This window comes from Lithobates pipiens, unplaced genomic scaffold (genome assembly GCF_037356315.1).
Source record: "Lithobates pipiens isolate NorthernLeopardFrog02 unplaced genomic scaffold, aLitPip1_a1.2 Scaffold_28, whole genome shotgun sequence".
Taxonomy (NCBI): Eukaryota; Metazoa; Chordata; class Amphibia; order Anura; family Ranidae; genus Lithobates; species Lithobates pipiens.
The window spans coordinates 5,301,784-5,320,236 of NW_027507789.1; the positions used below are offsets into that span (position 1 = coordinate 5,301,784).

At 47.9% G+C, this 18,453-nt stretch overlaps 1 protein-coding gene across 2 annotated transcripts in view; it reads left to right on the forward strand.

The window, feature by feature from the left end:
* TEKT3 (tektin 3) overlaps positions 1-17,297 on the forward strand; it is a 38,219-nt gene extending 20,922 nt beyond the window's left edge. For both annotated transcript variants that reach the window (XM_077458616.1, XM_077458618.1), the window contains exons 3-8: positions 856-939; positions 4,228-4,298; positions 5,107-5,250; positions 9,438-9,660; positions 12,596-12,750; positions 16,885-17,297. In XM_077458616.1, coding sequence (XP_077314742.1) covers positions 856-939; positions 4,228-4,298; positions 5,107-5,250; positions 9,438-9,660; positions 12,596-12,750; positions 16,885-17,101 — 894 coding nt within the window. In that variant the 3' untranslated portion in view covers positions 17,102-17,297. The remainder of the gene's footprint in view (positions 1-855; positions 940-4,227; positions 4,299-5,106; positions 5,251-9,437; positions 9,661-12,595; positions 12,751-16,884) is intronic.
* The last annotated feature ends 1,156 nt before the right edge of the window (positions 17,298-18,453 follow it).

The window sequence follows — 18,453 nt, forward strand, 5'->3', positions numbered from 1 at the left end:
GGTAGATCGAAGCACAAGCTGTCATGGGGCCCCCTACTGGCAATGCCTGAATGGTCAGGTGTGCGGCACTTACTATTGCAAGCTGTGTCGGCGGCTGCTGGTGTAGCACCTGCCATACAGCTCGCATATTTCAAAGTCTTGCAGGACACGGCTGCTAACGGGAACCGAGTTCCTGTTGTGGAAAAAGTACAGGAACTCCGTTCCCGCAGGACTTGAGCCCTGGTTGCCACCATCCCTGTGATAAGGTTCCAGGTCTGTGCACACACTGTGCCCATTTTGAGGGGTTACCACCACCCCCGTGCTGAGTTACCGGGTCTGTACACACGCTGTGCCCATTATGAGGGGTTCCAGCCATCCCTGCACTGAGTTGCCAGGTCTGTGCATCTGCTGTGCCCATCACGAGTGGTTGCCACCATCCCTGTGCTAAGGTTCTAGGTCTGTACACCCGCTGTGCCCATTATGAGTGGTTGCCACCATCCCTGTGTTGAGTTCCTGGGTCTCTACACCCGCTGTGCCCATTATGAGCAGTTCCCACCATCCCTGTGCTGAGTTCCTGGGTCTGTACACCTGCCATGCCCATTATGAGGGGTTCCCACCATCCCTGCTGGGTTTTTATTTATTTCATATAATAGAGAATATAACAGGAAGAGCCAGAACACAAAGGTTGGCAGGAACAGAGTTGGGAATCATGGGGGGAAGGGGTCTTGTTACCGGAGTATCTAAAATGTATAAGAATTGACTCTATCATCAGTCTACCTTTGTATTTGTCTGGTTTTGAGCTGTGCTGTGTTTTGACTTTGTCACTACAACAGGGAAGTCTAATTAGTCTCATAATTATTGTGCAATGCCTGGCAGGTGGCTCAGGAGTGTCTGTATCATCGGGAGAAGAGGATGTCTATAGATCTGGTGCACGACGATGTGGAGAAACAGCTCCTGCAGGTGAGATGAAGACTCTCCTACAGTAAAAAGTTCCAGCTGCCTGAATCAGTAAGGGACATGGGATGAACTGATAGGAAAAATAAAAAACAGCACAAACTGGAGGAACAAACAAGTGCGCAGTCCTGATTAGGTGCTGTTGACAATGCAAATATTTCCCATACAGGTTTATGCATTGTATGGCCAAAAGTTGATGGAAACCCAACCATGACACACCGACCCGACACACCTATAAGAGTTTGGACATCCTGTTCCAAAACCATGGCCATTACTATAGAGTTGGCTCCCCATATCATCCAATCTTGTGGGAAGGCTTTCCACATGATGGAGGAGAAGACTTGGCTCACAACCAGTGTTCCTTAAAGAGGGATTCCACCAAAAAAAAAAATATTAAAAGCCAGCAGCTATAAATACTACAGCTGCTGACTTTTAATAAATGGACACTCACCTGTCCCGGGGTCCAGCGATGCCGGCAACCGAGGCCGATCGATCGCTCGGCTCTCGGCTGCTGCCGCCACCATTCTAGGTGAGGGAATCAGGAAGTGAAGCGAATCGGCTTCACTTCCCGGTTCCCTACTGCGCATGCGCGAGCCGCGCCGCGCAATAGGAAATCTCCGCGCTGTCACTGGGACCCGTGTGTGTCCCAGCAGACAGCGCGGCAGGGCAGGAAATGGCGTAGACTCCCACGGGAGTCTATGCCCGGAAGTGGGTGAAAATACCTGTCTTTGACAGGTATCTCCACCCCCCTCCCCCCTGAAAGGTGTCAATTGTGACACCGGAGGGGGGGAGGGATCCGATCAGCGGAGGTTCCACTTTAGGGTGGAATCCCGCTTTAATGCCTGTCTGCAAGCAGCACTTGTGGGGGTGGCTTGCTTTGCATCTACGTTGGTTTACAGAGCACAGATGTGTCCATCAATTTTCACGCTGAGCTGCTGTATGAAAATTTGATCATCTTGAGTTCCTCCGCTATGACCATTAATGACTTGTGCCACAAAAAAAGTGGATATACAACCTGAGAGGGTCCCATTCACCCTTCTTGGGTCCCTTGACTATGACCGTTTAATGACTTAGTGCCAGAAAACCAAGTAGACGGACAGGCAAGGCCGTCTGAATAGCATCATTGGACACTGGCCAAAGTAATACTCTGGTTCCCCTTACCCTTATGGGGAGGTCGGGAACTGGTTAAGATCATCAGCATTATGATAACTCACAGGCAGCAGGCACCCTATCATGGCCCTGGCTGGCTCTATCACAGTGTGTCACATAACATGGATGCTGGGTGCTGATTTTGTTAACTTGTGACTAACAAGTTCACAAAATCGGCACCCACCAGCCACTCCACCGGGGAAGGCAAGAAGAAGGGCAGACGGCTGGCCGGGACTTGAGCCAAGGCAGAAGAACATGCGAGTGGGAGCAGAATGGGCTTGTGCCCGAAACTGAAGAAATAGCTCCTCTGTTCTGACCAGCACATGATCATCAGAAAGGGGCACAAATAATGGAAACCCCCCCCCCCCCCCCAAGCTAGTAGGAGCAGCGGAGTGGGGGTGTGTCATTCAGAATTTGTTTTTTGTTTTTTAATTTTGCACTGTTTGCCTTCGAAATTGCCCGGGCCCCTGTTCGAATCCAAACCGGGGACGAAACAGGTGACAGACTTGGTCCAGGGACTGTATCCTCAGTCCAGGGACTGTCCCTGGAACCCGGAGACGTCTGGTCACCCTACCTTACCAGCCTGCCCCAATTTACACACCTACTTTCAAGAATTAAAGTATAAATGGTTCATAGAAATAAACATATATTTAGTAGTACTTTCAATAAAAAAATTTAAACAATAAGAAAACATGCCATAAATCAAAGACTAATCAACACAAAGGGCACAGTACAGGGGGATCAGAAGGGCACAATACTGGGATTAGGGGGGGGGGCACAGTACAGGTTCAGGGATGCTGCCCTGGATGCAGCCATCCCGGGACAGCTTAGTAAAAAGCGTGACTGTCCCAGAAAATCTGGGATGGTTGGCAAGTATGATGTTTATGCAAGATTATAATGGGGCCCCCATGCACCTGGGTCCCCTGGGCAGTGCCCACGCTTTAAGATGGCCCAGCAGATAGCCTAAATTTGTACCTTTGCCCTTCTTAAGTCGCTTCACTTTGGCCATTAATGCCTTAGTGTTATAACTGACCTTAACTGGTACTTCGAGACCACAGACAGGTTTAAGCTACAAAATAGCTGCCAAAAAGGTCTTCAGTTGGGTAAGTGGGTCATTTAAAACAAGCTAAAAACCCTGACACTTCAAATATAGGGGGCTCCAAGTCGCCAAACTGGACAAACCTTAAAGTGCCATAACGCCAAGTGGATGGACGGCCTGAACTGGTATAGTCGCATTTCGTGAGTCCCCTTCACTATGACTTGTAATGCCTTAGTGCCATAACCCTAAGTGGATGGACGGCCTGAACTGGTATAGTCGCCTTTCGTGAGTCCCCTTCACTATGACTTGTAATGCCTTAGTGCCATAACCGCAATTGGATGGATGGCCTAAATGTTTACATGCGCCCCCTTCTTGGGTCCCATCACTAAGACCCCTAATGCTTTAGTGCCATAACCCTAAGTGGATGGATGACCTGAATCAGTACATTTGCCCTTCTTGAGTCCTTTGTGCTGTAACACCAAGTAGATGGAGGATCTGAGTTGGTACATAGTGACCACAGTCAGGTTTAGAATACATAATAGCCACCGAAAAGTTCTTCAGTCACAAAAGTGGGTCTTAAAAACAAGCCACAAACCCTAACACTTCAAAGATACCTTTGAAGTTACCTCTCGATACCTTTGAAAGATACCTCTCGAAGTGGGGTAACAATTCACCAAACTGCATAAACCTCAAAGTATACTATGAAGAAAATGATTCAGTCCTAATCCTCTAAGCCCATCATGGACTTTTGAGGTGCCCCAGAAGAAAGTCACACAGATACAAAATCCAAATAATCCCCGGGAGCACAAGGTATACTCCCCTTTTACAACTCTATCAATATAAATGTTAAAAGCTAGACATAGAACCAACAACAAATACATAAAAAAGACAAAAATAATTAAATGGCAACTCCACTCAGTCCTGTCAATGAGTAGGATACAACATGGTGGTCAGAATTAACCATCTCAGGTCATTCTAACAAAAATACGATGAGCAAAATGGCTCAGTGGGGTCACCAGAGAACGTAGAGAGGGAGATTCTTATTCATGTTTTGCCTTCTTGAAGTCATCAAAGTAATTTATTATGTTGGTATTTGTATTGAATAGGAAGTTGATAGCATCAAGTCTTGCCAGGAGAGAATGAGGAGACACCTGGACAGGACAGCGGCACAGCTTGCGTAAGACACGTAACCTCTTCACCCTTGCATGTGTGTATATATGTGTATTGGGGGTGGGTAGAGTCAGGATTATCTACAAGGCAACCTATTTAGGAGTTTAGAGCCCAGTGGCTGTCCAAAGGCCTCAGGTACTACAACCTTCATTATCCTGCAGTAAATGAGAGGGATAGTCAATTGGTCAATGCTGTGCACCTCTCCTTCTAAGCAGTTGGTGTCTGATGGGGTCATACTAGTACAGGCAATTAATGGCCCAGGGTCTTTGGCCCGATTTGTGATCTTTAATAATCTAATTTAAAGGGATGAGGGGATTCAAAGCTGATACCATGCTGAAGGGTAGAGTTCAGCTTGAAATCATCCACTCCTTTTCTATATCCAAGTAATGCTTTTGCATTTAGTTCTTTATGCGGTAGGTCATTCCTCAACCTAACCACTCCTATCATAAAGTAGTTCCTATGCTAGGCATTAATAAACAATCTCTTCCCTCTATCCACATCAGCATGTGCAATAAGCATTCTTTTTTATTTATTTTTTATTTTTTGGGAGCCATGCCTTCCTGGGCCCAGAAGTGCTTTCACGCAGCAGATATGGTCTTTAGTAAACATTGCCATGCGTTGTAAAAGTCTAACAACAAAAATAAAATGTTCAGTTAGGCAGATCTATGGTTGTCCAGGTACTGTACACTGATGTGACCACTGCATGCACCTTTACGGTCACCCTAAACACTGATCAGATTGTATTTATCCCACCTATGAGTACTTGTAGTTCTGGAACTTGATCTACGCTCCTAAGATCTCATCTGTGTCTACAGTTCAAATAGGGCAGCTCAACACGAACTGGAGAGGGACATCAGTGACAAGCAATCGGCCTTCCGCATCGATGACAAATGTCAGAATCTGCGGAATACCTCTGACGGTATTGGATACTACCGAGGCGTGGAACGGATCGATGCAACGTATGTGAATATCCTCTGTGAACTGTTTAGGAGTGTCTGCAAGTTCTTCAACATCTCCTTGACTTTAAGTCCCTCACTATCTCTGGTCTTTGTGTCCCTTAGCATCTCCTTGTCTTTGTGTCCCTCAGCATCTCCTTGTCTTTGTGTCCCTCAGCATCTCCTTGTCTTTGTGTCCCTCAGCATCTCCTTGTCTTTGTGTCCCTCAGCATCTCCTTGTCTTTGTGTCCCTCAGCATCTCCTTGTCTTTGTGTCCCTCAGCATCTCCTTGTCTTTGTGTCCCTCAGCATCTCCTTGTCTTTGTGTCCCTCAGCGTCTCCTTGTCTTTGTGTCCCTCAGCGTCTCCTTGTCTTTGTGTCCCTCAGCGTCTCCTTGTCTTTGTGTTCCTCAGCGTCTCCTTGTCTTTGTGTCCCTCAGCGTCTCCTTGTCTTTGTGTCCCTCAGCATCTCCTTGTCTTTGTGTCCCTCAGCATCTCCTTGTCTTTGTGTCCCTCAGCATCTCCTTGTCTTTGTGTCCCTCAGCATCTCCTTGTCTTTGTGTCCCTCAGCATCTCCTTGCCTTTGTGTCCCTCAGCATCTCCTTGCCTTTGTGTCCCTCAGCATCTCCTTGTCTTTGTGACCCTCAGCATCTCCTTGTCTTTGTGTCCCTCAGCATCTCCTTGTCTTTGTGACCCTCAGCATCTCCTTGTCTTTGTGTCCCTCAGTATATCCTTGCCTTTGTGTCCCTCAGTATATCCTTGCCTTTGTGTCCCTCAGTATATCCTTGCCTTTGTGTCCCTCAGTATATCCTTGCCTTTGTGTCCCTCAGTATATCCTTGCCTTTGTGTCCCTCAGTATATCCTTGCCTTTGTGTCCCTCAGTATATCCTTGCCTTTGTGTCCCTCAACATCTATTTGACTTTAAGCCCCTCACTATCTCTGGTCTTTGTGTCCTTCAGCATCTCATTGTCTTTGTGTCCCCCAACATGTCCTTGTTGTTGTGTCCCTCAACATCTCCATTTGTTTGTGTTTCCCAACACCTCCTTGTTGTTGTGTCCCAAAGCATCTCCCTGTGTTAATATCCCTCAACATCTCAACCGCTCCTTGTGTTTCTGTCCCTCAGCCACTCCTTGACTTTTTGTCCCTCAACATCGCCTCATGTTCGTGTCCCTCAGCATGAATTTGCTTTTGTGTCCCTCAGCGTCTCCTTTCTTTTGTGCTCTTCAACATCTTCTGTCTTTCTGTTCCTCAGTATCTCCGGTCTTTGTGTTACTCAGCATGTCCTTGTGTTTGTGTCCTTCAACATCTCCTTGTGTTTTGTGTCCCCCAACATCACCTCACGCTTGTGTCCCTAAACATTTCCTTGTCATTGTGCCCCTCAACATCACCTCATACTTGTGTCCCTCAGCATCTATTTGCTTTTGTGTCCCTCAGCATCTCATATTTGTGTTTCTCAATGTTTCCAGTCTTTGTGTCCTTCAGCACCCCCTTGTCTTTGTGTCCCAACGTCCTTCTCCCTTTTTTTTTTTTTTTTTTTTTGGTACCCCAACATCTCCCTGTCTTTGTGTCCCTCAGCATCTCATATTTGTGTCCCTCAATGTCTCCTTGTATTTGTGTCCCTTAGCATCTTCTTGTGTTTGTGTTCCACAACACCTCCTTGTATTATTTTTTTTTGTCCCTAAGAACCATTGTCTTTGTGTCCCTCAGCATCTCATGGGGAGCTTTGCCTGTCCTCTTGTGGTTATATCAAGCATGTCCCTTTAGCATCTCCTGTTGATATGTCCCTCAGCATCTTCTGTTGATGTATCCCACAGCATCTCCTTTTGATGTGTCCCTCACCATCTCATGGGGGGGCTTCATTTGTCTGTTCACTCGTGGTTATATCTACCATGTCCCTCAGCATGTCCTGGTCTTAGTGCTCCTCGGCATCTCCTGGTCTTAGTGCTCCTCGGCATCTCCTGGTCTTAGTGCTCCTTGGCATCTCCTGGTCTTAGTGCCCCTCGGCATCTCCTGGTCTTAGTGTCCCTCGGCATCTCCTGTCTTAGTGTCCCTCGGCATCTCCTGGTCTTAGTGCCCCTCGGCATCTCCTGGTCTTAGTGCCCCTCGGCATCTCCTGGTCTTAGTGCCCCTCGGCATCTCCTGGTCTTAGTGTCCCTCGGCATCTCCTGGTCTTAGTGTCCCTCGGCATCTCCTGGTCTTAGTGTCCCTCGGCATCTCCTGGTCTTAGTGTCCCTCGGCATCTCCTGGTCTTAGTGTCCCTCGGCATCTCCTGGTCTTAGTGCTCCTCGGCATCTCCTGGTCTTAGTGCTCCTCAGCATCTCCTGGTCTTAGTGCTCCTCAGCATCTCCTGGTCTTAGTGTCCCTCGGCATCTCCTGGTCTTAGTGCCCCTCGGCATCTCCTGGTCTTAGTGCTCCTCAGCATCTCCTGGTCTTAGTGCTCCTCAGCATCTCCTGGTCTTAGTGTCCCTCGGCATCTCCTGGTCTTAGTGCCCCTCGGCATCTCCTGGTCTTAGTGTCCCTCGGCATCTCCTGGTCTTAGTGTCCCTCGGCATCTCCTGGTCTTAGTGTCCCTCGGCATCTCCTGGTCTTAATGTCCCTCGGCATCTCCTGGTCTTAGTGCTCCTCGGCATCTCCTGGTCTTAGTGCCCCTCAGCATGTCCTGGTCTTAGTGCTCCTCGGCATCTCCTGGTCTTAGTGCCCCTCGGCATTTCCTGGTCTTAGTGTCCCTCGGCATCTCCTGGTCTTAGTGTCCCTCGGCATCTCCTGGTCTTAGTGCCCCTCGGCATCTCCTGGTCTTAGTGTCCCTCGGCATCTCCTGGTCTTAGTGTCCCTCGGCATCTCCTGGTCTTAGTGTCCCTCGGCATCTCCTGGTCTTAGTGTCCCTCGGCATCTCCTGGTCTTAGTGTCCCTCGGCATCTCCTGGTCTTAGTGCCCCTCGGCATCTCCTGGTCTTAGTGCCCCTCGGCATCTCCTGGTCTTAGTGCTCCTCGGCATCTCCTGGTCTTAGTGTCCCTCGGCATCTCCTGGTCTTAGTGCTCCTCGGCATCTCCTGGTCTTAGTGTCCCTCGGCATCTCCTGGTCTTAGTGCTCCTCGGCATCTCCTGGTCTTAGTGCTCCTCGGCATCTCCTGGTCTTAGTGCCCCTCGGCATTTCCTGGTCTTAGTGTCCCTCGGCATCTCCTGGTCTTAGTGCCCCTCGGCATCTCCTGGTCTTAGTGTCCCTCGGCATCTCCTGGTCTTAGTGCCCCTCGGCATCTCCTGGTCTTAGTGCCCCTCGGCATCTCCTGGTCTTAGTGTCCCTCGGCATCTCCTGGTCTTAGTGCCCCTCGGCATCTCCTGGTCTTAGTGCCCCTCGGCATCTCCTGGTCTTAGTGCCCCTCGGCATCTCCTGGTCTTAGTGCCCCTCGGCATCTCCTGGTCTTAGTGCCCCTCGGCATCTCCTGGTCTTAGTGCCCCTCGGCATCTCCTGGTCTTAGTGCCCCTCGGCATCTCCTGGTCTTAGTGCTCCTCGGCATCTCCTGGTCTTAGTGCCCCTCGGCATCTCCTGGTCTTAGTGCTCCTCGGCATCTCCTGGTCTTAGTGCTCCTCGGCATCTCCTGGTCTTAGTGCCCCTCGGCATCTCCTGGTCTTAGTGCTCCTCGGCATCTCCTGGTCTTAGTGTCCCTCGGCATCTCCTGGTCTTAGTGCTCCTCGGCATCTCCTGGTCTTAGTGTCCCTCGGCATCTCCTGGTCTTAGTGCTCCTCGGCATCTCCTGGTCTTAGTGCTCCTCGGCATCTCCTGGTCTTAGTGTCCCTCGGCATCTCCTGGTCTTAGTGCTCCTCGGCATCTCCTGGTCTTAGTGTCCCTCGGCATCTCCTGGTCTTAGTGCTCCTCGGCATCTCCTGGTCTTAGTGCCCCTCGGCATCTCCTGGTCTTAGTGCCCCTCGGCATCTCCTGGTCTTAGTGCCCCTCGGCATCTCCTGGTCTTAGTGCCCCTCGGCATCTCCTGGTCTTAGTGCCCCTCGGCATCTCCTGGTCTTAGTGCCCCTCGGCATCTCCTGGTCTTAGTGCTCCTCGGCATCTCCTGGTCTTAGTGCCCCTCGGCATCTCCTGGTCTTAGTGCTCCTCGGCATCTCCTGGTCTTAGTGCTCCTCGGCATCTCCTGGTCTTAGTGCCCCTCAGCATCTCCTTGTTTTTGTGTATCTCAGTATCTCTTGTCTTTTATATCCCTCAGCATTTCTGTCCCTGAAACTTGGGCCAAATTCACAGATGACAACATCTTGAGGTCACAAAGCGAGAGAGCCGCCTCTGCCAAGCTCAGAGAGGATGTCGAGAATTTACTAAATGTCACTTCCAATGAGATGTGGAACCAGTTCAACCGAGTGAACGTCATGTTCACCAACCGGATCTCTGAGTCTGCGGATGCCAAGAACAAGCTCCAAAGTCACCTAGCAAAGGTACAAAGTTGGGATTGTGCTCAGTTATGAAGTGCTTGGAGGCAAATTATCTACAGCCATTCAAAGACTTGGTGGCCAAAAAGACAGCCCAATATTCACAAGCGAGGCTCCAGATTTTGAGTATGTTAGAAAATCTCCCTTTGATCAAAGGCCAAACCCTTTCTTCTTTTATGGAAGGACTGAAGGATCAGAAGTCTTGCATGTGTATTTGTTGTAAAATGCAGATGGTAGGGTGTGCAAGGGCTTGAGACAGTCTTGGAAACGTCTTCCTGCCCATTGCTTTCAGGAAGATATCTGTCTGTCTTTGACCACATAGAATGTTGTGACAGGAGTGTGTGTGTCTTGTGGGGGGGCTGCATTTGCCTGTTCACTCGTGTTATATCAAGACAGGTCTGAAGATGAGACAGAAAGCCCAATGATGAGAAGAGGGTAATGGAGAGTAGTGGGAAGATGGACCAGGGCATATAGAGTATTTCAGGAGATGTGACTTAGCCCTTTTACAGACAATCGGAGATTCCGGCAACCAAATCCATCGGATTTTGTCCGACGGATTTTGTCCGAAACTGTTGCATACACACGGTCGGACGAAGTTGTCGGACAATCTGATCGTTCAGAACGTGATGACGTAATTTCGTTACGACGGGACTATGTTCAGGCTAGCAGCCAATAGCTTTGGTTTAGGAATTTGATCTGAGCATGCGTGGCATTTTGTCCAATCGGAATTATCTACACATGATCGGAGTATGTCCGATCGGAGCATTTTGTCGGAAAATATTTCCGGCAAGTTGGAAAATTTGGTCCGACGGATATTCAGACGGAAACAGTCTGATGCAGACCACACACAGTTGGAATATCCGACAACAGGGTCCGATCGGACACATTCCGAGGACAGAGCAGAGTCCTCCAGGAGAGCAAAGTATTTCAGGAGAGGAGAGTTATAGAGGAATGAGCAGAGTCCTCCAGCAGTGCAGAGTATTTCAGGAGAGGAGAGCTATAGAGGAAGGAGCAGAGTCCTCCAGCAGTGCAGAGTATTTCAGGAGAGGAGAGCTATAGAGGAAGGAGCAGAGTCCTCCAGCAGAGCAGAGTATTTCAGGAGAGGAGAGTCATAGTGGAAGGAGCAGAGTCCTCCAGCAGTGCAGAGTATTTCAGGAGAGGAAAGTTATAGAGGAAGGAGCAGAGTCCCCCCGCAGTGCAGAGTATTTCAGGAGAGGAGAGCTATAGAGGAAGGAGCAGAGTCCTCCCGCAGTGCAGAGTATTTCAGGAGAGGAGAGTTATAGAGGAAGGAGCAGAGTCCTCCCGCAGTGCAGAGTATTTCAGGAGAGGAGAGTTATAGAGGAATGAGCAGAGTCCTCCAGCGGTGCAGAGTATTTCAGGAGAGGAGAGTTATAGAGGAAGGAGCAGAGTCCTCCAGCAGTGCGGAGTATTTCTGGAGAGGAGAGTTATAGAGGAAGGAGCAGAGTCCTCCAGCAGTGCGGAGTATTTCTGGAGAGGAGAGTTATAGAGGAAGGAGCAGAGTCCTCCAGCAGTGCAGAGTAGTGGCAGGGCCGTCTTTAAGGCAGGGCAAAAGGGGCAGCTGCCCTGGGCCTTGTCATGTGGGGCCCAAAGCAGCTGCTTCATACTTGCCAACTATCCCAGTTTACACTCCCTTGTCCCTTGAGGTTTTAGTCCTGTTGTGTACAGGCGACTCACCTGCAGACCCTATGTTTACATGTAAATAACCAGCATTAATATGTAAATAGCTGAGGCCAACGGCATTGATATGTAACTAAGGCAGCATTCATATGTATATCATGCCGCCTGCAGTGAGGAGATGATGTGCTGTAACCTATAGCAACCAGTGAGCAGTATTACTGTACAGTAATCTCTAGCAGCCAATCAACAAGCCGAAATCATGTGCTGTAACCTCTAGCAACTAATCAGTGAGCCTTAAGGAGTGCTGTAACCTCTAGCAACCAGTCAGTAAGCAGTAATGATATGCTGTAACCTCTGGCAACCAATCGCTGCCTGATTTGATACAATAAACCGATTTTAAGTCTAGCTGCTATTTATTGTATGTCTCAGAGAAGGTGGAGAGCGAAATTGCATGGGAGGGGGGGTCCTAAGCAAATTTTTGCCCAGTGCCCAATCAATATTAAAGACGGCCCTGAGTAGTGGGGGATGGTTTTACGGAATGATTCCATTTTCATGAACTCTTTATACTGTATCTTTAATCTCCTGAATGCACCTTCATTGTTGGTATTACAGAGAGTTCTGTTTATTTAGGTGGAGGTGTTTCTTCCTATTCCCGCAGGATTTTACTTGTATTCATACAGCAGCTTTGTGTTTCAGTGCAAGGAGGATTGTAAAATATAACCCAAAGAACAGCAAAAAAAAAAAAAAAGCTAGATGGAAAAGGAAAAATTTACATAAAACCTCCGAGGGGTAATTCCTGCAGAGGTGGGAACCCCATGTGAAGGACGTTCTCCTCTCTAGAATAGTGTAATTACACACCTCCAAGAGAGCAGCAGACATAAAACTTCTTGGGCTGCGGTCAGGCAGACGAGGAAATGGAATCTTCGGAACTTTTGCGCAGAATCTGAGTGCGTGCCGCGAGGCATCCAGAATGTTTCTCAAGACCTCAGTGCCTCTCGGTTACTCCATGTGCATAGTAATGCATTTCTATGCCTTTACAAGCTGCCGCTTTAGAGCTGGGGTCGGAAGAATAGACACGATTCTTCCTAAACCATTAAGCAGTGTCTTTTATCACATGTGCACCGTGGCCAACTGCTTAAAAATGGTACTTATGTAAGCAATTCTCACATTGCTCAACTGCCATTGGCTGGTATTTGTAGCCTGAACCTTGTCTTCATTCCCTCAATTTTCATAACTTTTTGGAAGGCCGTGATGATAGATATTTATACGTTTTTATGATTTCTTTTTTTCTTTTCTTTTTTAGACTCTCCAGGAGATCTTTCAGACGGAGATGACGATCGAAGCCATCAAAAAGGCCATCAAGGACAAAATGGCTCCAATGAGAGTAGCCCAAACACGTCTGGATGAACGCACAAGGCGCCCCAACGTGGAGCTGTGCCGAGACACCGCGCAGATACGGTAACTGCTGGCAACACATTAGCCCAACGTGACCTAAAACTTTTTTTTAGATGGAGCGGAGAAAGATTAGACCTTTTCTGGATTTTTTCATTGACCTCTATGTTCTCTACTGGGCTGATCTACCCTCATTCACTGTAAAGATATTTTTCTAAGGGGGAGGGGGGGGGGGGCACAGACAGAAACACATTGTGAGTAGAGGTTAGGACCTCTGATAATGATTTAGACCCTTTTCACACTGGGGCGTTTTTCAGGTGTTTTTCAGGCACTTTAGCGTTAAAAAAAAACGCCTGTAAAGCGCTTGACAGAAGCCTCATCTGCAGTCCCAATGTGAAAGCCCAAGTGCTTTAAGAGCCCTTTCACAATGTCAGCGCCCGAAAAACGCTTGTAAAGCGCTGCTTAAACTAGCAGCGCTTTACCAGCGTTTTTCGAGCGTTATTGGGGCGCTTTTAACCCCTGCTAGTGGCCAAATAAAGGGTTAAAAGCGCCCACAAAACACTGCTGCCAATAGCGTTTTTCAGGCGTTTTTCTGGCGTTTTACAGGCGCTTCCCATTGATTTCAATGGGAAGGGGCGCTTTAGGAGCGTTGTATTCACCGCTCCAAAAGCGTTGCAAAGAAGCTGCTTGTAGGACTTTTTTTGACGCCCTGCCAGCGCAGCGACTCGGTGTGAAAGCACTCGGGCTTTTACATTGGGTTTGCAGTTGCGGCTTCTTTCAGGCGTATTTTTTAACGCTAAAGCGCATGAAAAACGCCTGAAAAACGCCCCAGTGTGAAAGGGGTCTTAAGGAATGTGTAAAGGTCAAAACTGTTATTTTGTTAGTTTTGGATAGAGTAGAGCAGTGTTTCTCAACTCCAGTCCTCAAGGCGCCCCAACAGGTCACGTTTTCAGGTTTTCCATTACTTTCCACAGGTGACTTGATCAGTTTCACCGCCTCAGTAATTACCACAGCCATTTCATCTGAAGGGCAGGCATGTACTGGCCATTGAGACTACAGGGAGTTTCCCGGTGGGCCGATGGCTCAGTGGGCCGGTTTCAGTGACAAAGTAATGGCTGCATGGCTTGCCCTCAACTTCACGCAGTGACGTGAGAAAGATGAGAAAAATACAGAGGAGAATAAGTGAAATAATAAAAGAGGTTACTGAGGACTCCTTATGTTATGCTACTTATGTTTTTTTTGCACAATTACGTATAGTTTTATATACTGTTTTTGTGCTTGTTTGCAAAATTAAAGTGGGCTGGTCTGGATGAAGTCCAGGCCCAAATTTTTGTCCCAGTCCAGCCCTGTCTGAGGGAAATCCTGAAAATATGACCTGTTGGGGTGCCTTGAGGACTGGAGTAGAGAATGGTCAACATTAGACATGTGCAAAAGGAAAAAATTCGTTTAGTTTCGTTTAGTTTTAATTCGTTAATTCATTAATTTCGTTTAGTTATATTCGTTAACTTCCTTAAATTCGTTTTCGGATTTCGTTTAGTTTTCTACCGAATTCGAAAATATTTCAACCAAATTCGAAAATATTTCTACCGGATTCTAAATGATTTCAACATGATTCGACATTATTTCAACCACATTCGAAAATATTTTGTGACCCGAATTTAGGGCCATGTATCTCGGGATCACTTGGTGCTAGAAACTCCAAATTTGGATATGTTGTAGTGCTAGTACAATTGTGTTTGCATACCAAATTTGGGGTTTCTAGCTATAAGTGACCCCGAGATATGTGGCCCCAAAATCGGGTCGCAAAATGTCATTCTCTGCTCTAATAACTAATAACATTTTGCGACCCGATTTTGGGGCCACATATCTCGGGGTCACTTATAGCTAGAACCCCCAAATTCGGTATACAAACACAATAATACTAGCACTACAACATATCCAAATTTGAAGTCTCTAGCACCAAGTGACCCAGAGATACATGGCCCTAAATTCGGGTCACAAAATATTTTCGAATGCAGTTGAAATAATGTCGAATCATGTCGAATTCATTCGTTATATTTCTTTTGTATTCGTTGTAATTTGTTATTTTTTTATTCGGACATTCGGATGCATCCGAATGTCCAAAAGATGCAAAATTCGGCCGAATTTCGATTCGTTATGAAACGAATTGCACAAGCCTAGTCAACATTAGGAATGACCTTAGGTACAGTTGTGGGTTGGTCCAACCCCAATATTCAGCCAAACCCAGAAGAGCTGTCAGTGCCAGGCCAATAAGTTTGAGATAACCGTGTGGCCATATTGGATCAATAATGTCATGAAAATTCCTGCTCCTCTGTGTACATGGCAGCTGCCTTTTTGGACTTTAGGCCAAAAACCCAACCCAATCCCTATTCAAGATCCCTTCTATTTTTGGCCTGCCGGTAAGCGGAGATCTCCAAAAACATGGGGGTATCTCCTAGTAGACAGTTGTCACCAGAACTGGTTTACCTAATGGAAGATTTCCCCTCAACCTCAACGCCTGTTCCTCTGACAACTCAAAACTCTTAATTTAAATCGCTACTACACCCATTTTCAAACCCCAGGGTTTGCCCAGAGCTGGAAAATGTTGGTCTCCATAAAAGTATATTTTAAATGGAAACCATGGCCACCACCTCCTAGTTGTGGACTAAATTGAGGAGGACAAAATCAGGAGCTGGTCATTCTTCTCTAATTGGTAATCATTCATATTTTTACTGTAGCAGGTTTATATTATTATTGCCTTTCTGCCAGTGAGCTGGTATTCTTGAAACACCGGTGTCTAGACCAGCCTTGCTCAACTTTTTCAACATGGAAGACCCTTGAAATAACTTTCCAGGCTGAAGGAACCCTTGCTAATAATTACTTAATCTACAGCGCACAGCACATTAGTGTGATGATCACTGGGAGGAATGCTCCTTACATTTGTGGCCATTGGGAAGAATCCCACCCTTTACAGAGCTCTAAAAGATCATTGGCGTCAGTGGTTTCCCATCTAGAAAGCAGAAGTTGCTCATTGCCCAAGGAACCCCTAGCGACCTCTGGAGGAACCCTAGGGTTCCACAGAACTCTGGCTGAGAAAAACTGGTCTAGACCCATGATTATGCAGGCCACATACAGTATTACCAATCACACCTACCACACAGGCTGGGTCGAAACAGGGGGGGGGGGGGGCAGGACTTTGAGAGGGGTGCCATTGCTGACAATAAGAGCACACCTGTACCTGTAGAGCCGGGAGAAGGTGCAGGGGTCCTTTATGTCGGTAGGTGCTCAGAAAGGGAGCGGAGTGGTAGGAGAGTAGAACATTTTTGAAAAAAATCATTAAAAATGAAATAATGAATGTAAAATAAAAACTGACATTGTCCTCTTTCAAGGAAGTGGGGGCTGAACTGAGTCTTTGCCCCAGGTGGAAGAATGTCTGTCTAGCTTCACCACTGCACACATGTCTATTGGCATCCCGCCAACCCCCCCCCCCCCCCCCCCAGGAACTGCCCAATCTTGCACCATATAGTAAAGTGTTCCATGCAGGGCCGTTTTTAAGGCAGGGCAAAAGGGGCAGCTGCCCTGGGCCCTGTCATTGTTGCGGGGCCCAAAGCAGCTGCCTTATACTTGCCAACTATCCTGGTTTAAATTCCCTCGTCCCTTGAGGTTTTAGTCCTGTGCTGTGTCCCGATATCTCAGTGTGAAGTGCTACTACTAATGCTGCCCAGCTCTGCCTTATTGTTGTGTACAGATGACTCACCTGTAGACCCTGTGTTTACATGCAAATTACCAGCATTCTTATGTAAATAGGGGCGGCCGGCGGCATTGATATGTATATCATGCCCCCCTGAGGTCATATCCACAGTAATCTCTAGCAACCAATCAAAAAGCAGAAACCTCTAGCAACTAATCAGTGAGCCGTAATGTGTGCTGTAACCTCTAGCAACCAGTCAGTGAGCGGTAATGATACACCGTAACCTCTGGCAACCAATCGCTGCCTGATCTGATTCAGTAAACTGATTTTGAGTCTAGCTGCTGTTTATTGTATGTCTCAGAGCTGGTGGAGAGCGAAACTGCATTTGGGTGGGGGGTTGGGGCCCAAGAAAAGTTTTGCCCAGGGTCCAATCAATATTAAAGACGGCCCTGGTTCCATGTTCCTGATCTTGTGCCCCATAACCTTTCTTTTTTTTTCCCCCTTTGCAGTCTTGTTCACGAGGTCCAAGAAATCGACGACACCATTCAGGTGTTGCAGCAACGCCTCCGAGAAGCTGAAGACACCCTACAGATGCTGGTTCATACCAAGGCCAACCTTGAACATGACCTGTCCATCAAAGCCAACTCCCTCTTCATCGATCAGGAGAAATGTATGGGAATGAGGAAGAGCTTCCCCAGCACCCCTCGCCTGGTCGGGTACACATAGGCGCCAGCCACGCACTGGTTTGTTTTGCGATACGTGGTGACGTGTACAGGAGAGGTGAAATCCTCGATTTTCTTGGTAATCCCTCACGTGGTTTGTTGGTTTAGCGTTGTCTGGTTTGATGCACACGACAATTCAGAATCCTTTATGCCTATAAATTTCTTATCAATAAATAAATTTTACTTTTTACAAAAGTAAATGGATACATTTTTCTGATTGTGTTACATCAAAAAACAACCCCTACATGTGTACAAGGTGTTGTGTATGTGATTGTTATGTTGTGTAAAGTATTTGTATGGTATTGTGGTGGGCGCAACAGCCAAGCGCACTGGAGTACCGCACTTATCCTAAAGGCACTGACTGGGTGTTGGGGCTGGTCTGGTGCCCATGGGGCTCCACTGAAGGTGGCCAGAAACAGGTGGTGCAAGGTCACCGCTAAAGCCCAATTCTACCTAATGGTTTTTAAAGGGTGCCCAAGCAAACTTAGAAAATTAGAAAGCATCTGTGGCTTTACCACCCTCCGCTGTAATCCCGAGCAGATGCACCCACTTCATGATTCACTTACCTTATCTGGGTGTCATGGATCTTCCCCCTGTATGCTTATGGAAGCATCACCCCTGCAGAGAGCTGTCCACCTCCAACAGTAACCGAGCATATCTAGCACCTGGAAAGGTAAATTGTTTTATTACTACCCCCCAGTATTAGTGTCCACATTATCCCCCCCCTTCATAGGTGGTCAGTGTTAGTAATGTTAAACCACCCAGCATTGGTGGTCAGCGGCAGGCAGTAATAACTCCAAGATTACTGCCCAGTGGCAGGCCCAGGCTGCAATAATGTCCTCCCCAGTACTAGTGGTCAGTTGCAGGCTCCTGCTGTACTAAACGCTATCACTACCCTCAGTGATGAGTGCCGAGCTCCTGTAATAACCCCCCAGCATTATTGGTCAGTAACAGGCTGAGGCTGTAGTAACTTCCTCTCTGATCATTAGTGGTCAGTTGCAGGCTCGTGCTATATTAAACCCCATCACCATCCTCGGTGATGAGTAGCAGGCTCAGGCTGCAATAACCCCCTTCCCCCCAGCATTGGCAGTTAGTGGGGAGCCTGCAATAACCCCTCCCCCCCAGCATTGGTGGCCAGTGGGGAGCCTGTAATAACCCCATAACCATTGGTGGCCAATAGGGAGCCTGTAATGACCCCCCAGCATTGATGGCCAGCGGGGAGCCTGTAATAACCCCCAGCATTGGTGGGGAGCCTATAATTACCTCCCAGAATTGGTGACCAGTGGGGAGCCTGTAATGACCCCCCCAGCATTGATGGCCAGCGGGGAGCCTGTAATAACCCCCCAGCATTGGTGG